General features: G+C 39.5%; 1 protein-coding gene across 1 annotated transcript; it reads right to left on the reverse strand.

Moving 5' to 3' along the window:
• Nucleotides 1–375: 375 nt before the first annotated feature.
• On the reverse strand, nucleotides 376–22,403 carry LOC149459398 (acidic mammalian chitinase-like). Its single transcript, XM_089681102.1, has 11 exons — nucleotides 22,277–22,403; nucleotides 22,069–22,098; nucleotides 17,914–18,115; nucleotides 16,159–16,215; nucleotides 15,736–15,901; nucleotides 13,804–13,928; nucleotides 11,754–11,877; nucleotides 9,971–10,156; nucleotides 5,585–5,701; nucleotides 2,898–3,027; nucleotides 376–769 (listed from the first exon to the last, which is right to left on the reverse strand). The coding sequence occupies exons 1-11, from the start codon at nucleotides 22,299–22,301 to the stop codon at nucleotides 447–449; spliced, it is 1,485 nt and encodes a 494-aa protein (XP_089537228.1). The 5' UTR covers nucleotides 22,302–22,403; the 3' UTR covers nucleotides 376–446.
• Nucleotides 22,404–24,213: the final 1,810 nt, after the last annotated feature.

The raw sequence follows: 24,213 nt of genomic DNA on the forward strand, positions 1-24,213 counted from the left end.
TCAGACCAACACGAATGTACACTCTGGGGTGCGCTTGGAGATCGATGCATTCGGACATCTCTCATTGACTTTAGTAGGCTGCCTACATGCCCCTGCATGGAACAACTATGCATCACAGCAGCTGAAGACAATCTTTTGTATGGCCATATGGATCAATATGTATATATGAATAAGGCCTAATGGATGTAATTGTATCTCCCTTGATGAAAAACTGATTTAGATGTCTTAGAATAAACAACATTCCATTTTTTATATACTACCTGGTGTCTGATGTATACATAGTAAAGACATCACTAAAACAGAAGACAGTACATGAAAATCATTTTGTGTATGGTCAGCAATTGACAGCATAAAAAAAAAAATTGACCAAGGTAGTTGGAATGAATTGCAACTTTATTAGGAGCTATAAAATAGCAGTGTGCTTTCAGACAAGTGTAATAGGTGGATCAGGGCCAGTTGCAGCAGTTGCAGCTTGCCTGAAACACCAGACCAGGTGCACACTGCAGGGAATATGTCATTCCAGCGGCACATATGTAGAATTTGTTAGTGTTTACTGGATTTTCATGCAGTCCATCGGTTTTCCCTGCACAAAAGTTAGGATCAACATCACCAGTTGGAGGTGGATCGGTGACTGGAGGTGCAGGTGTTGTACCTCCTGATGGGGTTGTAGGAGGAGTTCCAGTAGTAGTTGTAGTAGTAGTGGTAGAAGTGGTTGTTGGAATTTCAACTATGCCTGAACATATTTCACCAGGGCAGTTTACAGTGGAGCCTAAAAAAAAAATACATTAATAAGAATTTTATAATTGCACTTTTCCTAGCTCTTTATAAGGCATGTATAATGAAGAGGTACATACAAAACAGAGCAAGTTAAGTAAATGAACTCTGCATACTATGACAAACATCTTAGGCTAGGTTCGCACAGTACATCACGTGATTCGCACATTTTCTATGGCTCAAATCGCACCGCACCCGCACCAAAAAGGTGCAGGACCCTTTTTTGGGTCAGTACTAGAATCGGATCGTATGGGTATTCACACCTATGCGATCTGATTCTGCACATCGCACCCTGTTTTGCGGACCGATTTCAGGGTGTTGTTATCGTAACATACACACCCACATCGATTCGCATGAATGGGGTGCAATTCTGATGCGGTGCGGAATTCGCACAGAAAACGCTACGAATTCCTCACCTTTATCAGTGTGAACCTAGGCTTAACTTCATATGAGGAAATGGAGGCATTAAAATAGGCAAGGAACAAAAAAATACAGCTAACAAAAATGTGGCACATATCAGAAAACATGTCTTCTGCACCTCCTTGAGTTGTTCGCAATGCTAATAAAAAAGTCTGACATTTTAAATTAACATCTAAAATCAGGCTGAAAAATGAAGTAGTTGTTTCCATTAAAACTGGGAATGTCTTTCTAACTGGAATTTCGCAGAATGTGTTCCACAAAACATACTTAAAGGGAATGTATACTGGTTTTAGTACACATTTGGGTTTTTTTGTAACACAAAAAAAATAAATAAAACAAAAGTTTTAAAAACTGTTTATTTCTTTTCTCTAGGCAGACTTATTGGAAATAATGCATACTACTATTATGAAGTCTTCTATCCTTAGGTTTCTGTCAAAAAATTGAACTAAAAAGCGAGCTGTTTTGTGTTGTTACTTTCAACTCTGTCCTTTTTCATGCTTTAAAAATGCATTTGTAAAACAAAGATCGTACATACAGTAGATAGCAAACAATACATATAAAACAATAGTCTAAAAATACCTCTAAAATTACATTGAGAAAAAAATTATAGTTTTTCTTTAAAATGAATATACCATGAACATATGACACATGAAATATACAGCTAATATAAATCCCTAAAACCAAGTACCAAATGGTGCCTGTACTTACTTTTGAGTTGGCCATAGATGAGTAGTTTATTTCTATCAGCCAGAAGGCTGAATTAAACAAATAAAAAAGGACCAATCCCTCCATCCACACAAAGGAGGTGGATGGAAGAATCCCTTTTGCCAGCACATTACATTCAGACAGCAGAATTCGTTGTTAGAATACACTGACATTGGCTGCAGCTGCTGATCGACAAAGTTTTCCAACTTGTCTGTTTAACAGAATTTGATCTAATGATCACCTTCTGTTGAACAGGGATTGCCACATACTGATCGATATTCACGATATTCATCTGGTCCCTGCTGAACTGGACAAATTTTGAATAATCTATGGCCAGCTTTAGTTCTTTCCAAAGCACATCCTCTGCGCCTGAGAAACTATGCACTCTTACTGTATGTAATTCTCATCCTCAACTCCATGTCTGACATGCCCCTCTACTCCCAGGCTATCTCAGTAGCCAATAGGGTGGTCACACTATGAGATAAATGATACAGAGGGTCCTGGTTCACACTGATGCGATGCGGGAAACAAAGAGAATCCTGTGCATTTCCCGCACCACATTGCAATCATGCGGTGTTCGTGCAATCTGCTGCAGGTGTCAATGTTAAATTAACGACACTCCGAAACAGATCACAAAATACTGTGCGATTGCCAGAGATTGGATTGTTCACACTCGCGATTTAATTCAGGTCATACAACATTGCATGTGATGTGCACAGGAATGCTGTGCGATTCACATGTGATGTCCTGCACTGCACAAGTGAGAACCTAGTCTAAAGGTGTGTGATAAACAAAATATAACCTTTTATGTATATTCTGTTGTTTGCTTTAATTTGTCTCTTCTTTATATGTTAAATTGGTTGAGTAAAGAATCTTACAGGCATTGTATAACCTAATCCTCTATTAAAATGTCCACACAAAACAACACACAGCTATACCGTATATTGAACATCATTATACAATAATTGAAAATGTAATTACAAGTCAATATGTCATACCTTCCAGCAATGATTTAAGCTTGTTAATTAAAGGATATTTTCCCTCATTGCAGAAAGTCCCCAGGAAATCATCTAAATCTATAGCCCAAACCATGGCACCACCAAATCCACCATCCTTCACAAATCTTACCTAGGAAGCAAAGATTAGATTATTAGATGACAATGTTTCATCCTTTAACAGTTAAATATATGCTAAGAAGCCAATGCCTTTAGGGTAAAAGTGTAGAAGAACAACATTTCAGTGCCTTTGAACTACAATCCCAGCTTCATTCAGCTCTTTTCCATTAACAGCATACGGAAGAATGCACTAGATTATGTTCCTTTACAACCTATACACTTCCAGGACAGTCGAGTAATGGAAAGAGAAGTGGGTACCTCTGCCTGGTTATCATTCAGTGGATTCAAGTCCCATCTGTGTTCCTCTGCTGGACTTGATAACAGTGTCTAGGGCCCTCGTGTTTCTTGTAGATCTAATCTCTAACTGGATAACATGCCTCTTTAAAAATACTGTTTCTTGTTTCTTTTTTTGGTTGATATGATTGGGGGGGGGACATGATTAAAACCTTTAAATGCATCAAAGGGTGAATAAGGTTCAAGAGGACAGCATTTTTAATATGAACCCAAGATCAAAAACATGGGGCGTTGACCTCAAACTAACTGGAGGAAAACTCAAAACTAATCTTAGAAGGTATTATTTTACTGAAAGAGTAGTTGATGCTTGGCATAGACTTCCAGAAAGCAGAGATAGTGAGTCAGTCAACAGTAAGTGGCTTCAAACATGCTTGGGACAAACAAAGATCTATACTCAGAAAAAAAAGTTTACATAAAAAAAAGTACAAAAACGTATAAAAAAAAATGGGCAGACTCAAGGACCACTAGGTCTTAGAATCTCCTGAAATTTGCCAAAACACCGCAGGTGTATATTTTGCACATTGTTTGCTAAAGAAGACTGTTGTGTTTTAAAATATAACAGCTTTTTTTTTTAATTACAATTTACTGAGGTTGTATGTATATATTAAAGTTACAACCCAAAATGCTCCCAGTTCATTTTGGGGCAAGATCCCCTGCTTATTTGGCATAATTTCTATATAGAATTTATATAACTGAGGGAGGTGGGGACAGGAAATTTGCACAAGGTGCAGTAGGCTACTTATATAAACTTTAAATAATAAAATAAGTTGAAGGATCTGGTAAGGAATGTTAGGGACCTCTATTACATTTCATTTTGGAAGAGAACATATTTAACATTTTATTCTACTTTAATTCATTTATTTTACTTACAAATTCAGAAAATGTGGAGAGCCTGAATTTGCATTAAAATTAACATTTGTGGAATAATAGAGAACAGGTAATGGGATCCAAATGACTGTAGATAAACTTTGTGTGGTTTTACAGTGAAAACCTTTTCAAAAAATGTTATATGTAGAATTGCAAAGGGATTATTATTTCTTCAATGCATGAAATAAAATTTACACTATTGTTTAAAGTGAACCTTTCAAGAAAAAAGCAAGAAAGCAAAAATCTGTGGTGGGGGGAAGTTAGTAAATATACAGTACTTACTTTATCTAAAGGTTCTGCCTACAATGCTTAGGTGAAGGTGACGTCACTATTCTTCCAGGTGAAATCCCAGATCTTGGGAGATGATGTTCTAACACAGATTTGGGCAACTTGACATTCTCCAGGATCTCATTGGAAAGATACAATAGTGACCTCAGCCTCACCTATTTAATGCTAAAGTGAGGTAAGTATTTTTACTAACTTTTTTCCCGCAGGCTTTTATTCTACAGCATTTTGGTATGGGGATGAGGCTTTGGTAAATAAGTGGACCGAGCTCTGGAGTGCAAACATACATCAACATGTCTTAAATTTCTAAGTAACATCCGAATCCAACATCTGAAATGTATAATATAACACATGCTTCTAATGCATGGGGCTAGAAGAGAAAGGGTCATCTGCTTAGGAGATGTTATGGATGTTATAGATAATCTTGTGGCAGATTGGCATTATTGTTTTCAGTACATACAGTAACTAAGAGTCTGCTTCTGTAGTCAGAGGATGATTATTGAAGTTGCTACCAGAATTCTTGGGAAAAGAATCTACTAATCTTTCAGATAAAAATGTATTTTCAACTTTAGCAATGTCCCCATAAAAGGTGGATGCAGCTAAAACTGGATTATTACCAGTTACAATGCAAATCTAACTAGTGGAATTTGGAAATGTGGCTTTAAATAGTAACATGTCAACAATTTAACTCCAAGCATTGATTTATTTTTCCTTTTTATTCTATAGTAATGCTTAGTGTCTTCTAATTGTACATTAAACGGGGGCACAAGTGCTGTCCATCAATTGACTTTATATTAGGTGCTAACAAGCTCACAGCTGCAGCAAACTTAGGTCAAGATAGTGATCTTTTCACTTTGATGAGACTCTCAGAGTGTAGCAACTACCATCTTTTTATTCTATAGGGCCTCTGTTTTCAGAAAATATACATTGTTTTGGGAGTTTTCAGTAATTTTGTAACCAAAAATACAAATTTTAACATGTGTGAGAAAAATTGGAGTAGTGAAGTTGTTAAACATAGGGAAATGGTGTTTGTGGTTCCAAGGTGACCCCCTGGGAGATAACAATTTCAGCCCACCCTTGAAAAAAAAATATTTCATATTCCTTGTAAATAAACTCTGTCTTACTTTGCATTCATAACTATCTTTATTGTCAAATCCAACCCATTCATTATCTTTACAAGCATATGGTACTCTCTGGTCTGGAATCCATTTCACCGTGGTCCCCTTAAGCCATGTGCAGATCTAGAAGAATATATAAAAATGTGTTAGTTATATAGTGAGTCAGGTTAAAAAAAAGACACATCCATCGTGTTCAAACAGAAGACTAAAATAAAAAAAAAATAGAAACCTGAATCCTTGGAACCCTAAACACATTGTTGAGAAATAAATCCCTCTTGATTCCTAAACATAATCAGATACTCCCTGGATCGACAAATTAAGTGTACTACTTTAACTACTTTATAATATTAATGAGGAACTTTCCTCTGGAAAAAAAAAACTGTAGCTACTGACTTTTAATAACTTACCAGTCCAGGGATCAAGTGCTGTTTTCACCCAAGTCAGTCATCAGATCCCCAGCACCACGATCTTGGATGTGGGAAACCAGCTGTGTCTTCCTGGTGCCAGCCAGCTCCCCACTGCGCATGCACGAGACACATTGCACTCTCAATGGTCCCATGCACGAGACACATTGCACTTCTCAATGGTCCCACAGTCTCCTGGGAGTACCAGGAGGTTGTGGGCAGGGAGGTGAGAGTAAACTTCTTCTTACTAGAAGTGGAAGCAGGTACCTCCCAAGAAACTGGGTACCTGCTCCCAGGAAAAAAAACATCCAAAATTGGAAAAGGAGAGGGGAGGAGGAGAAAAGGCGGAACTTCCCTTTTCAGGTGAAGTTCCATTTTAAAACCAGTTATGTTTTGCGCATTTAGAATCTATACAGCCTTTTTTAAACAATCTACAGAGTTGGTTAGAACTAGCTCCTGTGGAAGCCTATTTCACATTTTCAAAGTTCTTACTGTAAAGAAACCCTTCTTTATGTGGAGGTATAAGCTCTCTTTCTCCAGGTGCATAGAGTGCCCTCTTTCCATTTGCAATGACGCTGAAGTTGAAAACTTTGTACCAAGTTACTATATGAACCATTTATGTATTTATACATGGTAATAATTGCCCCCCACCACCACCACACACCCAAATTTATCAACATTAGGACACTTTTTGTCATATCAGTGCATCCAGTTCAACTTATAAGTTAAAAAATTATTGTAGGTATTTTGTTTCACTACATATTTTTGTGTCATCTGCAAACACAGAAATTGTATTTTAGCATTTATGAACAGTTTAAAAAGAAACACACCCCTGACATTCCCCCAGTTATGCTGATCACACGAATATGCAGAAAACGATTGGGTAAATCCACAAGTCCTATTTTCCAAATCAATTCTTCATATTGACTGGTCAAAACAACAAATATACAAAGTACAGTAGTACAGTACAAATACAGTAGTATATTAGTTTAAATAATACAATGTTTAACAAGTTCTTTACCTGTAGACCACAAAAGAGGGACAAATGAGAAGAAAAGATGGACAAAGGGGTTTAATTTGAAAGGATGGGTAGTTCCTCGAAAAGAGAGACAGTTGGGAACTATGCCTTAATGCACACATTGTAAATCTGGGGAAAGTTGTGGTAAAACAAAGTCCATGTACACCAGACATGTCAAACTCAATTTCATTGTGGGCCGCCTCAGCATTATGGTTGCCCTCAAAGGGTCGGTTGTATCTGTAAGACTATGTATGCACAGTTCAGAAGTGCTGAGTACAGAGTACAGTTCAGGAGTATGCGGCGTGCAGAGTGCAGAGTTCAGGTGTGCGTTACGTACAGAGTACAGGGTTTAGGGGTGTGCTATGTACAGAGTTCAGGGTTCAGGAGTACACTACATGCAGAATTCAGCTGTCTTTCACAGATTGGCCACATCTTACTTCCACCATTCCTCCTCAGCTCTGGCCTCTGCATGAGTCTACCCTGTTCCTCAACTCTGCAACACCTCCCTCCAGAGCCCTTATCCCCCTACCCATCACAAAAGCTTCCTCACATCTCACCTAGCAGTGTAGGCGGCTCTGTCTCGTTCTCTCACTTGCAGAAAGAACATTGTTCGGTATCTGTCCTCGCCGTGCCCAGCGGTGAGTGTGTGCAGGGCAGGCAGGGATCTGTCGGAGCCGCGAGTAGCTGAGAGGAAAGGTGTCCTTGTAAACACAAAAGGCTTCTGTGTTTACAAATGACTGTGGTGAGCAGGGATTGCAGGGTGAGAGCTGGAGGTGGCGGAACTGAGTTCCACCACATTCTGGCTAGAAAAAAAGTCCTGGGTGTGAGGGCCACATGAAATGGCCTGGTGGGCCGCATTCAGCCCAAGGGCCTTGTGTTTGACACATGTAATGTCAGGGCTGTCTTAATAGCATCATGGGCTCCTGGGCAAAGTAATGCACTGGGGCCCCTACTAGCCTACCCAAATGTACGCACCTACTCTGGTAAATAAATTTATTAAAGTATAAATAGTTAATAGAATTAAACATATACTTATTTTCACTTGCAATAAAATCAGTTTTAAACAATAAGAAAACATGCCATAAATCAGACTAATCAACACAAAGGTCACAGTACAGGGAGGAGGCAGAAGGGCACAGTACAATGAGGGGAGATCAGGAGGGCACAGAACAGATTCCGGGACATGGCCATCCCAGGACAGTTTGGTTAAAAACATGACTGTCCCAGCAAATCCGGGACAGTTGGCAAGTATAATGTAATGCAAAATTATCATTGGGCCCCCAATGCACTTGGCAGTACCCAGGGGTGCCCATTCATTAAAACAGCCCCGTGTGATGTACACTATATTCATGGCCATATGGACACATTCTTTGTCCAAATATTTGCTAGCTGTCATAAAAAGACAGTAGATTAGTTTAACAACACCTCTTTTTCATGAATCTATGCTGATGACAAAGCAAGAAAACTAACCACAAAAAGAAAACGTTACTTCTGCCTTCCACTAAAAGAAAACTAACCACAAAAAGAAAACATTTAGTTCTGCCTTCTGCCAAAACTGTTGTTCCAAAATGGCTGTAGTTACGTAATGTATTAGGTAGCTTAAGCTGTACAGTAAATTATTAGTCACTTAGGGTGGTCATAATGCATATTTAACAGGGAGGGCAGGAATGACAGTAATAGAAAGCAAGCTCAAAAAATGTCTTCTTCATGCAGTTTTTATAATACTGTACTATAGCAGAACGTTGCCAGCATTAGCAATGTAGCAAAATACTTGCACTGTTACTTATTGACAATAAACAAACTTTAAGAATGCACAAACTCACAAACCCCCTACATTAGGCATGCTCAACCCAAAGCCCGTGGAGCCATCTGATGTAGCCATCCACACGGCCTCTTTCAGGAGCACGCCACTCCACTGAAGGATTTCCAGTCCTCCATAAACCCAGCAGCTGTCATACAGCCGCTATTTTGAATGATTTCACGCTCTTCTCGTTCCTTCCTAACATGCAGACACAGGGAGAGAAGCCTTTAGTTGAGTGGATTACATCTATGGCATTCATACAGGGGTTGTGAAGGTGGATTCTCACAGTTGTGTGATGAGCTTGGTGTCATATTGGGAGCATGTGAATGCATTATTTATTAATGAATTTATTCTCTCTTGAGAAGAGGAGATTAAGGGGGGATATGATTAACATGTATAAATACATCAGTGGTTCATATAGTGAACTCGGTATAGAGCTATTCACCCTGAGGTCATCACAGAGGGCAAGGGGGCACTCTTTATGTCTGGAGAAAAAGAAATTTAATCTCCAAACACAGAAAGGTTTCTTCACAGTGAGAGCTGTGAAAATGTGGAATAGACTCCCTCAAGAGTTGGTTCTGGCCAGCTCAGTGGATTGCTTCAAAAAAGGCCTGGATTATTTCTTGGATACATAGAATATAACTGGATACTAACATTTATAGATAAAGTTGATCCAGGGAATATCCGATTGCCTCTTAGGGGATCATGAAGGAATTATTTCCCTGCAGGAGCAAATTGGATCATGCTTTGCTGGGTTTTTTTGCCTTCCTCTGGATCAAATGTGGGTGTAGGATTATAACTTCTAAGGGCATGCAATATATTGGCCTTTTTTTTTTTTTGCTTAGATTGTTTTGTTTAGATTGTCTTTGTTTTGGCAATTCCAGGGATGGCTACAAAGACCCTGATATAGTGATGCTGCAACACTAGTTCAAAGCTTTTTTGGCTGGTCACATCTGAACATGAGAGTGGGAAATAATGGTGATCTGGTTAATAGAGAATGTGATTTTTGTGATTGTGATTAAACCGTGGCTAAACATCCAACGGGGATCCATGGAAAATGAAGATCCTGATTGAAGTTTAATATCTTCATTCAAATTTCAGGCAGCAGTAAAAATAACCCTTGCAGTTGCTGTTATTTATTATATATATTAGATGGAGAAAAATATCACCTCATAGTAGGCCCAGAAGCCAGCCTCTCGAGTGTATTGGCCAGCTGATCCTGCTCCAGATACAGGTATCCCTACATCACATAGACTAGGATTAGGGTTCCTGAATGTTCTGCCATATGTTGGGAATCCCATTATGAGTTTTTCGGCTGGAACTCCATTTTGTTTCCAGTAATTCATTGCAAAATTCTAGTAATGAACAGACAAATGATGGAAACATCACATACAGAACAAAAGAATTATGTGTGCTTTAGTAAACAGAAGAGCAAATACATAGGTCATGCGGTGCTTTATGAGCACTCTTTACAGTACAGAGTTCATTACATGTTGTTATAGGTAGGTCAAGAATCCTAATAGCCTATATGAAATGATGGTATAGGAGTATCAGCTATCAGTCAGCTTGCTAAAAGCAATGCACTCTCTGTGCAGCTGATATGTTATCTGAGCAATTGTTAAAGTGGTAGTAAAGCCACCTGTTTGATTTATACCTACAGGTAAGCCTATCATAAGGCTTACCTGTAAGTACAGTAAATATCTCCTATACGTGCACCGTTTAGGAGATATTTACTTTAGTAGCAGCCGGTGACATCATTGGCACATGCGCACTGTGCTCTGAATGCACTGTGTTGTCCATTCAGAGCTCTGTGCTGCAGACGTGATGTCATTGAGGCTCAGCCATTTAAATGTCTGGAGCTCGCGAACCCAGAAAGAAAACCGAGTGAAGATGGAAGCCCTGGCAGCACTGACAACGCACCGCTGGAGAATTTTGATTTAAGCTACGTCTATCATAATGTTCTAGTATTCAATGCATACTAGCTCATTATGACATTATCCTGTTGGAGCCCAATTTTTTTTCATTTGCGTTTTACTACCACCATGATTGCAAACTGACTGTTCTTGCAGATAGCCAATCTCTAAATCACTGCAAAAGCAGAACTCCAGGCACAGGGAATTTTGTCATTTCTAGTGTGTAAACAAATGTTGAGGTGTATGCCATTTATTTATTACAGGCATTTATATAGCATCAACAAAGTATGTCGCGCTTTAAATACGTTATTACATTCATCTCAGTGCTTGCTTAAAATCTGAGGTCCTTATTACAAATACTAGGGTCAATTATCCTACCAACGTGTCTTTGGAGTGTGGGAGAAAACCAGAGTACCCAGAGGAAACCTATGCAATCATAGAAAGAACATGCAAACTCCCTGCAAATAGTGTCCTGCCAGGATTTGAACTGAGGACCCTGCAGGGCAGACGTGTTTACCACATGGTTACACTATAAGTTTATTTATACTATACAGATCCTGCTGGAAAATGAGAGCTGTGGGTCTCATGAGCAAAAGCACTAGTGTTGTTCATCCACCAACCTCTCATATACAATTGTCATTGTATCAAGCTAATCTTTTTTTCTCTTTGCAGATGGGCTAATATGGGTTTTAAAACAAGACATCATGGATGTCTGTAGCGGTAAGTACTGAGGAGCAACTCAACTTCAAAGCTATCCCAGTAGCCCAGCTCAACCTATTCCTCTTTCAATAGCACCTTCTGTAACGTTATATTAGATATTAGAAGTCTGGAGGTCTGTTGATTCACTGCTGGGAGAAAAAATGAGAGTTGAGCTGGCTTACACAAGAATTTATACTTTTGCTGTTAATTGTGAGGGTTACAGAGTGCCTGTAGCAAGAGGGGTAAGAGATGACTTGTTATGTGTTGATACTTGAATGCTCATGGCCTGGCCAAAGTTCCTTTTAAAGAATGACGTTGTATTACATAAAACTTTTCTTACAATATTAAAGTATATTAAATCTCCCTTGTCCGTGGATCCTTGACACAGGGGGCTGTTGTGTCCAGAGATAGTGTCCCACCCACCATGGAAATCATACGTCATCACGCTGATGAAATCCAGGAGTCTGTGAACAAACATGACACAAGAGGTGACTTCTGGCTGGATGGAGATAGCATTGATAAAATTTGTTATCACCCATAATACTCAACAAAAGCAATGTGAACATTCTTTTCCACAAATTCATACAGACCTCAAAATACTCTTACACTAATATTTACACTATATCTATTTTAGGATCCAAATCCAGAGATTGGTGGGTCAAATTAGGCTCCCTGCTTCCACTGATGTTGGTAACAGCAGCTTTGCACAACAACAAGCCTTAGCACTAGTTGCAATATACATTTCCTCCATGCTTGAGTCCAAGTTGTACCATTTCTCTTCACATAATCCCACATAGACTCAATGATGTTGAGATAAGGGCTCTGTGGGGGCCAAGCTATCACTTCCAGGAATCCTTATTGTTCTTTATGCTGAAGATAGTTCTTAATGACATCCTAATGAAAGATCCATCATGTCATACCATCAGGGAGGCGTGTGATTGGCCCCAAATTTATTCGGCAGGAGGACAATGACCCCAGACATACATTCATTGTCATTAAGAACTATCTTCAGTGTAAAGCAGAACAAGGAGTCCTGGAAGTGATGGTATGGCCGCCCTGATCTCAACATGATCGAGTTTGTCTGGGATTACATGAAGAGACAGAAGGATTTGAGGCAGCCTACATCCACAGAAGATCTGTGATTAGTTCTCCAAGATAATCATAAAAGAGGAGAAAGGAAAGTGCCACAGGTATGGCTAAAAATATAGAATCTGTTACGGATCCGCCAGGTGGCACCTCTGGCAGCCCACTAGGCGGGATCACCCGGAGCGTGGGGTCTAAGTCCCGGTCTGCGTTTTCACCAGGGCCCCTGATGGTGGGGATGGACTTGGAGCAGAACCAGGACCAGGTCACGACCTCCGAGCAATACCACCCGTGGCAGAGGGAGCCTCCGTGGATAGAAGTAGGACAGAGTAGAGTCAGATGTGAGGAGGCCGGCAGGACCTGGCAGGATAACCCGGCGGTTGTCACCGTGGGAAATGGCGTGGTACCGAGACAGTAGGCAGAGAGTGGTCAGGTCGCACGCTGGGTCAGTTACCGGGGTCAGTCCGCAGAATGGTCAAACAAGCCGGGGGTCGGGACAGGAGAAGGCAGCGTAGTCAGGGACAATCCGGGTCTATCACAGGGGAAGGCAGCGTAGTCAGATAATCCGGGTCAGGGCAGGAGCAGGCAGAACATCAAACAATCCGGGTCACAATCACAGGAAACACAGGTATCAGATCAGACCTTGCGGCGATTTGTGAAAGTGCAGGGCATCTTTAAATATCGCGCCCTGCACTGCCATTGGCCGCCCAGGACGCGCCCCCGGGCTGTCATTGGTCGCCCGAGGCGCGCCTGCGGCTCCTACTGCGCATGCGCGGCCTCCTGTCAGCCGCGGCCCGCCGGGATCTGGTGCCTGTGTCCCGGCGTGAGCCGCCGCTATTGCGCATGCGCCGGGGACGGAGCCGCGGCGGACCCTGACAGAATCTTTATTGATAACTGGTGAAAAAATAGCCAACAATATACCAACAGCTGATCAGGCTTTAGTCATGGCATGACCTGTCCCAGTTCTCCAAGATGTTTGGAACAACCTATCTGCTGAGTTCCTTCAAAGACTGTGTGCAAGTGTACCTAGAAGAATTGATACTATTTTCAAGGTAAAGGCTGGTCACACCAAATATTGATTTGATTCGGATTTCTCTTCAGTTCATTTACTTTTTTACTCATTCTATTAAGTCATAAAAATAAACTATTAAACACATCTATTTCTGAAAGCTTTCCTAATTTACAGCATTTGTCACACCTGCCTGAAACTTTTGCACAGTACTGTATATACTGCACATAGCTTATTAAAGAAAAGAGATCTTACCTATCTATTTCTATCTCAGCACAATTACAGTTATTTCGCTTACTTTCCAATATTTGCAATCTCATATCCAGCATCAATGGTTCCTTTTCCTGCAGACACAGCTGCTGTGATCAAGAGTCGTGGAACATTTTTGGATGCTGCTTCTGCATTAAATGCCGCAAGCATTTCCTGACAAAGACAAAAACAATCATTGTGCAAATCAAAAAATGTATATGGACCCATGATACATACATCATATTTATAAATCTGTCAAACAGTAGGTAATGCACAAAGAAAACAGCATTGCACTTCTTTAAATGGTGCAATGTGTGGGGTGATAAATATTCTTGCCATTCTACATGAAGCAACAAAGGTTAGTGTCATTTTGACATATTTGCGATTAGCTCTAGTAACACAAAACAGGGGTTTCTATTGTCACTGCAACCAGGCCTGTGCTCTTAAGGAGTCAAATAAGACCTCTAATATACACATATATTACGTTCATTCTGCTGTTATAATTTTTAAAATGTTCTTTGCCTAGTTGCAGTTTAAGCAGAATAATTAGAGCATGGACTAAAATCCTATTTTGGCCTGAAGTTCTGTGTGGCAGCACCCTTACTTAAAGTGATATCAAACCCTCAGTTGTTTAAGCACTTTCAGCAACCGATGTAATCCCTTACAGAGTATGCAGCTTCTTTATCTTTTAACCACTTGGCTACTAGACACTTTTACCCCCGCCCCTTCCTGCCCAATTTTCAGCTTTCAGTGCTGTCACACTTAAAATAACAATAACATTTAGCAAACATGTGCGTTGATGAGACTGCACTGATAGGCGGCACTGATAGGCAGAACTAATGAGGCGGCACTGGTGGGCATTGATGATGAGGAGGCACTGATGAGGCTGCACTGATATGCGGAACTGTTAGGCTGCAATGATGGGCACTAATAGGTGGCACTGACTGGCACAGATTGGGACTGCTGGGCACTGAGGGGCAACACTGTTGGGCACTAATGGGCAGCACTGTTTGGCACTGATGGGCCCTTTTGGGGCTGCACTGATAATCAGGGCACTGAAAATCAGTGCAGATTATCAGTGCAGATGTCTCCTTTGACAGTTGCTGGTTATCAGCAGTACTTTCCTCACGTTGCCAATAACTGACAAGTTTTACATGGTGATCAGCTGATCACGTGGTAAAAGGCTGCTGTGATTGTCCCTGTACCGTGTTATGTGATCAGCTGTGTCCAAAGATCACAAAGAGTGCCGGGTGCGCACCGCTGGGTGTGCGTTCTGGGAGGACGTCATATGACACCCTCCCAGAACTGGACGGCCATGCTGTAGCCATCATTGGGTTATAGCGCGGTCAAGAAGTGGTTAATCCTTGCCTATGTTCCAATTTAACTTGGTGATATGACCACTGCCCCAGGTTTCCTGTTTCAAGCTTTCTCTTACCGCATTCTATGGAGCCACCCTGGCCTGCAGGGACTAGAGTGTGCGTCCCTACACTGTGTGTATCAATAGAAACACACAGCCCTATAGACTAGGATGACAAAGCACTATCTTGCTCATCCTTCCTCCTCCAATCTCTCTCTTTTTTTAAGCTAACTCACTGAGTGGAGACAGCACTGTCCACTGTTAACTCTTTCCTGTGAAGGCCAGAATTCCAGGTACTAAGACAGCAGGAGCTAGCAGCATTGAAAATTCTAAACTGCCAGTGCTAGGAGAAGAATTTTGACAAATCATTTACTGGGGAATATTTAATGTATTGTGCTCAGTGTGTTAACCAAAAAAAGCTGAGGGTTTATTACTACTTTATTATTAGTGATGAAAGCATAGAAAAACAAATGCTGATTACTCTGGCTCACCCACACACAGAGGTGCTTTATCTAGTAAGGATCAATGCCCCACTTAGTCATCAACATCATTTTTTAATGATCATAGCAACTGTACTAATTATATAAAACCTTACAAGGTCAGTAGCTTTTTTTATTTTCTCACCTCTATCAGAATAGTAAATCTATGCTTGTCCTCAGGTGGACTGCCTCGGGATCCTGGGTACTCAAAGTCAAGGTCAATGCCGTCGAAGTTATATTGTCGGAGATGTGCGATCACAGAATCAATGAAAATTTTACGGTTACCAGCAGAAGCAACCATATCTGTGAACCTAAAGATATGAACACACCCAAAATGAGAAAAATGGTCTATAGAACATGAACTGTATGTGTGTGAGTGAGCTGATTTCATTATTAATGTGTGCTATGTGCTACATAAGTAATCTGGTTGAAAAAAGTCCATCCAGTTTGACCCACAGGAAAAAAAAATCACACATACACAAATCAAAAGCTTCCTATATTCCAACAGTTGATCCAGATGGAGGCATAAAAAATTGTACTGTAACTTTTAATTCATTAATGGACTTACTTCTGTGTCCCAAAGTTCCAGCCACCAACTGCCAGTAATGTTACCAACTTTGGATTCCTGGAACAAAGCACAGGGCTGTGAATAAATATTAATTTCAGACAATAGGTAGCAATAGCTGTCACAGATTAAATTTAATGTAATAAAACCAAAGCTAGGAATCTTTGAAAAAATTGGCAGATTCTCCACATCAGCCAATCAGATTGTACATTTAATTTCTCAGTGAATGAAAGATGATACTTGATGGGAAGTTATATAATTGCTGCAACCTCCAGGTTTAATTGCTAGGTATTTTTATGTTTGTTAGTAAAGTGTGAAAACAAAAAGAAAAACAGTAATGAAGTTTTTGGGGTTGGTTATCAACCAACCACATATAAAGCTGTTTTTAGGAACAAATACTAATACAAAATGAAAAATGCAGGAAAAGGAAATGGGGTCCTTATAACAGGTGAATTCAGCTATCCTGAGTTCAGCTGAGACAATGAAGCCAATGATTCTTATAAAACACATCAATTTTTACTAATATTACAAAGCAATCACTTTACTCATGTGCTGGCTGAGCCAATTGGAGAAGACTTGCTGCTAAATTTGGTCATTTCCAATTCAGTAGACGAAACACCATTTTAAATGTGCAGGTCTAGAAACATTTGGCAAACATTGACCAAATTTAGTAGCATTTGTTTATGTATATCTTAAATGCTGAATAAAGGGCTGCAAAAACAGTGAACTTTAGGATGTTAAAGTTATACGATGACAAAAAAAACTAAAAAGGACTTACTATGAATAAAAGGAAATCAGCATGGATGAATAAGAACATTTTTGATTGGTAAGGTATAAACATCAATGCAAATTAAAATAAAAAAAAGTATAAACTGAAGTTCAATATTTCTAACTGCAAAATAATATTAGGGAAAAATAATTTTTTGATAGCGAACAGTACTGGGGAATGGTGCTGGTTAGACTACTGAAAACATTTTTTGGGGGTGCCTATTTCAGATGACTACAAAAATGAGAGAATTGTGTGGCCAGGAAGTAGAGAACAGAATTTTGTGGTGCATCAACAGAGGGATCATCAGCAGGAGAGAGAAAGTCTTCACTGGAGGCCTCAATTACAAAAATATATCAGGAGAGACAGAAGGAACTTAATATGCACAGACTTAGGGAAAGGGGTACATGACTGAAATGTCTGAATCTATTAAGGATGTTAAATTTCAGGAAAGGCAATATTTTCAGTATGAAGCAAAGTTCAAGAACACACAGCCACAGCCTCAAACTAGAAGAAGAAAACTTCAAAACTATTTTACCAACAGAATAGTTGATGATGGAAACAGACTTCCAGCAGAGGTAATAAGTAATTCTACAGTAAGTAAATTTAATTCTGCTTGGGACAAACAAAGATCTATACGCAGACGAAAAGTAAAAAAAAAGCAATAAAAAAATTTAAAAGGGGCAAGTGTGATGGATCACTTAGTCTTTATCTGTTTTTGCTGCTCTATGTTTAAAATCTTGAAAATGATGAAAATATACATGAAATATAACAAAAACAAGGAAAACAGAAAAAACTCATAATTTATGTCTTCTAAAGGATAAATTAACAAAATATAGTTGTAGACGACAAAGCAAATATCTTAAAATGCATATATTTCATCTCTCTTCCCAATGGTGTTGACAGATATTATGGCAGAAGTATATACCCAATGTTCCCCATTTAACATTACATATGCACAAATCCAATATGAAAATATTTGTGATACTGACTGTTTCTTAAGGTCATTAAACTGCTTGTACAGCACATCATCATTCCACTCGTATGGCGCAATCTTGTGCTCACTCATGGTGGCAAAGGCATATATGAGATGAGTGCAGAGCTGCGGGTCAATATTCCCTGGCACATACTTTGCAGGCTCGGGTCGGTATTGTGACCAGTTTGTAAAGTAACAAACTAGCTTGTAGGTAGAACCTAGAGGGAGCAGATTATTAGAGGTAGATGACAAATGGAATTAAATGTAGATCTCAACTCAATATAGTTACATAGCTAGTCTGGTTGAAAAAAGACACAAGTCCATCTAGTTCAAACAATTTAAAACACACACACACGTAACAAACCTCCATAAAATCCTATATCCACAGCTGATCAAGAGAAAGGCAAATAAACCCAAAGAAGTATTATCAAATTTTGTCCAGCAGGGGAAAAAATCCTTCCTGATTCCCCAGGAGGATATTTCCAGAATCACGTACCCCTGGTGTTATTATCTATAAATATTGGTATCCACTTAGGAAATTATCCATTGGTATCCATTTAGGAAAGAAACCAGGCCTTTTTTAAAACAATCTACAGGGCTGTCCAGAACTAGTTTTTGAGGGTGTCTACATCATATTTTCTCTGTGAAGAAGCCTTTCCGTATGTAGAGGTTAATCTCTTTTCCTCCAGACATAAAGATTGCCTCCTTGTCCTTTGTGATGATCCTAAAGTAAATAGCTCTACACTAAGTCCACTATACTGACCACTTACGTATTTATACATGTTGATCACACCCCCTCAATCAACTCTTCTCAAGAGAAAATAAATTCAGTTCAGCTAGTCTTTCCTCATAGCTGAGCTCCTCCATGCCTGTTTTGGTTGCCATTCTCTGCACTTTTTCCAGTTCCAGATATCTTTTTTAAGAACTGGTGCCCAAAACTGAACTCCATACTGTATATGAGGTCTTACTAATAATTTGTATAGGGGCACAATGGTCTCTCTGTTTCTCTCTGGAGTACATACATCTTATAATAGGAGAAACTATTTTGTTAGGTTTAGAAAAAAGCAGCTTGGCATTTCATGCTATTATTAAGATTATGATCTACTAGGACTTCCAGATCCTTTTCCACCATTGATTCCCCCAGTTGTACTCCCCCTAGTATGTATGATGCTTGCATATTCTTAGTCCCCAAGTGCATAACCTTACATTTAATAACATTAAACCTCATTTGCCATATAGTTGCCCAATGAAACAGCGCATCGAGGTTGGCATGAAAGTTGGAGGCATCCTGTATGAGTGCTATTCCATTACATACCTTGGTGTCATCTGAAAAGACTGAAATGGTACTTTTAATCACAAACACTATATCATTTATATATATTTTATAAAGTAAGGGTCCCAGCACTGAACCTTGGGGTACACCACTAACAACCCTAGATCATTCAGAGTATGGATCATTAATCACTATTCTCTAAATACGATCTTTCAGCCAGTTTTCTATCCATTTACAAACTGAATTTTCCAAGCCTGTAGATTTGAATTTACACATTAGCTGTTTGTGTCATTATCTTTTGCACAAGTATATTATATCCACAGCCACTCCTTTGTCTAAGTTTTTGCTTACTTCTTCATAAAACGAAATCAGATTTGTTTGAGAATACTGTCTATTGCTTCAAATATTTTTTTCTACCAAAAACTCTCCAGTATCTTTCCAACTGTAGAAGTTAAACTAGCCAGTCTGTAGTTACTTTGCAAAGACCTTGATCCCTTTTTAAATATAGGCACCACTTTGGCCTCATGCCAATGTAGTGTCTATAATGCCAGTCATTAAAGAATTACTAAAAGTTTGAAATGGCTGTGAAATAACAGAGCTCAACTCTTTTTAGGACATGTGGGTGTATACTATCTGGTCCAGGTGCTTTAATCATCTTTATTCTGTCTAAATGTTTCTGGACCATATCAATTTTGAGCCATAGTTGTTCATTTGGGGCTATGTCAATACTATGCTCATTATGGACATGACCTCCTCCATGCTCCTTTGTATACACAGAGCTGAAGAAGGTATTTAATACATTTGCCTTCTCTTAGTCCCCAGTCACACACTCTAAATTATCTTGTGAAGGGCCTACATGCTCAGACCTGACCATTTTACTGTTTAAAATGTACAGAATGTTTGGGTGTTTGTCCTACTCTTTTTCACAACCTGTCATTTGTTTTCAATTTTAGGCCCTTGATTTCCTTTTTACATATTCTGTTAAATTCTTTGTAACTTTTTTTTAAACAGATGTTTTTTTTAACTTTTAAGTGTTCCTTAATTTTTTTAGTCTTTTCTTATTATTTTATTTAAATTTTGGCCACGAGCCACGTAAGCTTTTTAAGTTAGCCTTTTAAAGTTATTGTGTGTGTTTGCATACAGCCAATCTTAAGAATTCCCATGACAATAATCCCTCCTAAATCTGGTAGAGCAGCCCTCCCTATCTTTCCAGTACACGCTTACAGCTAAAATTAAATGAAATCATCTTGTAGTCACTGCTATCCAGATGTTATTTTATGTGAATATTAGTAATAAGCTCTGCATGGTTTGAGATTACCAGGTCATCATTTCTAGTTGAGAATTCTATCAACTGTACCATTAAACTGCCATTTAATTGTTCCAGCAGTGCCTTTACTCCAGTCAATTTCAGGGTAATTATTATTATCACTGTCCCAGCCCTTGCAACCCTTTTGATCTGTGCAACGAGCTGTGTCTCCACCTCCTCATTAACACTGGGTGGCCTATAGCAGTGGTCGGCAAGCCGCGGCTCGCGAGCCACATGCGGCTCTTTACACGCTTTAATGTGGCTCTTGTGTGCCGGGCGCCCGCTCCCCTCCCTCCTCTCGGGCGGCAGGGACTCTGCAGCGTGATCCAAAAAAAAAACAGCCAGGGCAGCGTGCTCAAATGCAATGATTGGCCAGTCTCGCTGCCACTCACATCCTGATAGCCAGTGATTGGCTGTCAGGATGTGTGTAGGCGGGGCAGCGTGACGAACGTGAGAGGAGCTAGGCTCCTCTCACAGTCCGCCCTGAAGACCGTAACGGCGCGGGAACACGGCGAGAGGAACGTGCGGAGAAAAGGTAAGTGAATTGACACAGGGGGGACTTGGCTTACTACTTGCTACTTACTTACTACTACTATATGAGGGATGAATTAATATAGGGGATGAATTACTATAGGGGGGATGAATTACTATATGGGGGATGAATTACTATATGGGGGATGAATTACTATGGGGGATTAATTACTATAGGGGGGATGAATTACTATGGGGGATGAATTACTATATGGGGGATGAATTACTATGGGGGATCAATTACTATGGGGGATGAATTACTATGGGGGATGAATTACTATATGCGGGATGAATTACTATATGGGGGATTAATTACTATATGGGGGATGAATTACTATGGGGGATGAATTACTATGGGGGATGAATTACGATGGGGGATGAATTACTATGGGGGATGAATTACTATATGGGGGATGAATTACTATGGGGGATGAATTACTATATGGGGGATGAATTACTATAAAAACTTATTGAAACTAAAAACAGTGTACCATCCTATGTATTTTCAGATTTAAAAATGTGGCTCTCAAAATAAATTTCAATCGTGGTTTTGGCGAGATTTGGCTCAGTTGAAAAAAAAGGTTGCCCACCACTGGCCTATAGCAAACTCCAACAATTAAATTGAAATACGCACACCCAAATGCAGTTCAACTCATAATGCTTCAGGACAATCACACATTGCTTTAAACTGGTCCTCTTTCACACTCGCTTTGAGATCATTTCTCACATAGAGACAGATACCTCCACCATTACATTTTACCCTGTTTCTCTGAAAGAGAGCATAGCCAGGAATATTAATAGCTCAATCGTGTGAAGAATGAAGCCTGAATTCACCAATACCAAAATGAACTCATATGAAGAATATATTGGTGATTACATTAGCATCTCTAATACATTGATGTAGCAAAGAATTATATAAAGATAGATAGATAGATAGATAGATAGATAGATAGATAGATAGATAGATAGATAGATAGATAGATAGATTTGCTTCTTGCTTGAGTTATATAAAGCTAACTTTCATGCATATATTTAGTAAACTTATTATACATATGACTTACCCAGCTGTGCATGGAGCAGCAAGAATAGACCTGTGTAGCAGATAATAAATTATATAGTCAAAATAACAATATCCATATAACAGCAAGGTAACTTAGTGTAGCATTCAGTTTTATGGATTGTAATCATGGAGCATCCTTTGCATTCACTGCGTTAACATGTCATATTGCAGCATTTACAATGCAAAGTAATATCTTTTGTTTTTCTTACCCGCCCAAAGCAGCATCTTCCTCATGTTTCTCTGTCTCAGCACTGGTGAAGAGTGGTTGGCACCTTTTATAGAGAATCAATGGCTGGTATCACTGTGGGAATTCCAACATGTGTGTGGGCTCTGGCTAAAACAATTGCATAAATATTTAAATGCTGAAAAGGAGAATCAGTTTGGAAACAAGACAGGAAAGACTGTAAGGCTGCTACAGATGTTACGAAAGACAGTGCTTGGGTGACTGTGGGGAACAAACTATCAATAAAATAGTAATAAATCACACAGCAAATGACTAAAGTGCTACCATATCAGTTTTTTAAGGACTAATTTTTCTTAAATGAATAATAAAAGACAGTATTCCTCTTTTCAAAAACATATATACCTCATTTTTAAATGTAAAAAAATAAATATTTAGGGCTGACCGTGGGATTCTTCCTCCTCCCTGCATCCTCCGTCATAGATGAGTGGTTCAGAAAAAATTTTCTGAAAGCAAATCTATGATCAGAATGTAAAATCATATATTCATTTCCACATTGTATCACAATTATTTCTAGCATACTTCTTTTTCATTTCAACAATCTTGACATTGGCAAACGTACTTTGTGAAGGTCCCCACACATTTACTTTCTTAAACTCTGTGACGCATATTCACTATTCCCTGTGAGTAGGCACTGCCGTGTCACATATTTCACAGAGCCTGCCTTCTGAACTACAGAGTAAGTACAGGTATCACAGCTTGCAGGCAGCCAGGTACCATGGGACATGTAGTCTTTAACCACTTTCCCGCCACCCTATAGCAAATATACTGCTACAGGGTGGCACAGGTGCATGTCAATCACTGGGTCCCAGCTGGTGATTACTCGCCAGCACCCGATGATTGCGGAGCATTGCCGACGGAGGGAGAGAACTGTATGTAAACAACACAGTTCTCTCCCCTGCCAGCTCCTGCACACTGCCTTGCATGGCTCTGCATAGCAGAGCCATGTAAAGAACACACAGCCCATAGTAAAACAGCACACAGCCCACAGTAAAAAAGCACACAGCCCACAGTAAAACAGTACACAGTTAACCCTTTGATCGCCCTTTGAAGTTGCATGACCATGCAATTGTCAGTTAAAGTAACACAGCGCCATAACGCAAAAAATGGCCTGGTCAGAAAGGGGAGTAAATCCTCTGGAGGGCAAGTGGTTAAAAATGAAAATGAAATAGCAGAGGAGAGGCTGCGCAGAATGCAAGGAATCCAGGAAGTTGTGGAAAGAGATGACTAGGAGACAAACAGCACTCACAACATGAGAGGAGATATTTCAAGTAAGCTTATATTGGATTATCAAATATAACTATTATTGGTACAAATGTGCATTTTGAATCTAAATTCAGACTAAATTTTTGTTATTCGGAGATTCTAATGTATCCGAATTTCCAAATCACAATAGTAACGGATTTCAAGGAATCTGAAATAAATTATAATAGAACCAATTATCTGAATTCAAAAATGAATTTGAATTTGAAATGGAAACATACTGAAATAAATACAGTAAGGTATAAGAGTGGGTGTGGTACTGGACATAACATCACCACACACACCAAGTCCACTTTCGTGCTCTGAATATGTGGCCGGAGACAGCTTGATAATACAATACTGTGTACTTTACTAGTGTCGGAGGCAAACCTTTTTCTTCTCCTTCAGACTTGTTTGAAATGAGTAGATGATAGATTGTCAATGCTGAAGGTTCCAAGGAGAGGGCCGCTGAGGCTGGATAAGCAGTGCTTCCTTGCTATGCATCTATATGCACTTTTGCTAGTCACATTTGTTTGCCAGCAATATAATCTGCTGAGTGATTTCACATAATTGGTGGTGGAACACACACGTGGAGGTGAAGCATGAAAAATAGTGGATGGTTCACATCACAGAAATAAAGATCATTTCACTTGTTTGCACTTT

The sequence above is a fragment of the Staurois parvus genome, unplaced genomic scaffold, assembly GCF_062004578.1.
Source record: "Staurois parvus isolate SC_StPar_1 unplaced genomic scaffold, SC_StPar_1.0 ptg000261l, whole genome shotgun sequence".
Classification (NCBI taxonomy): domain Eukaryota; kingdom Metazoa; phylum Chordata; class Amphibia; order Anura; family Ranidae; genus Staurois; species Staurois parvus.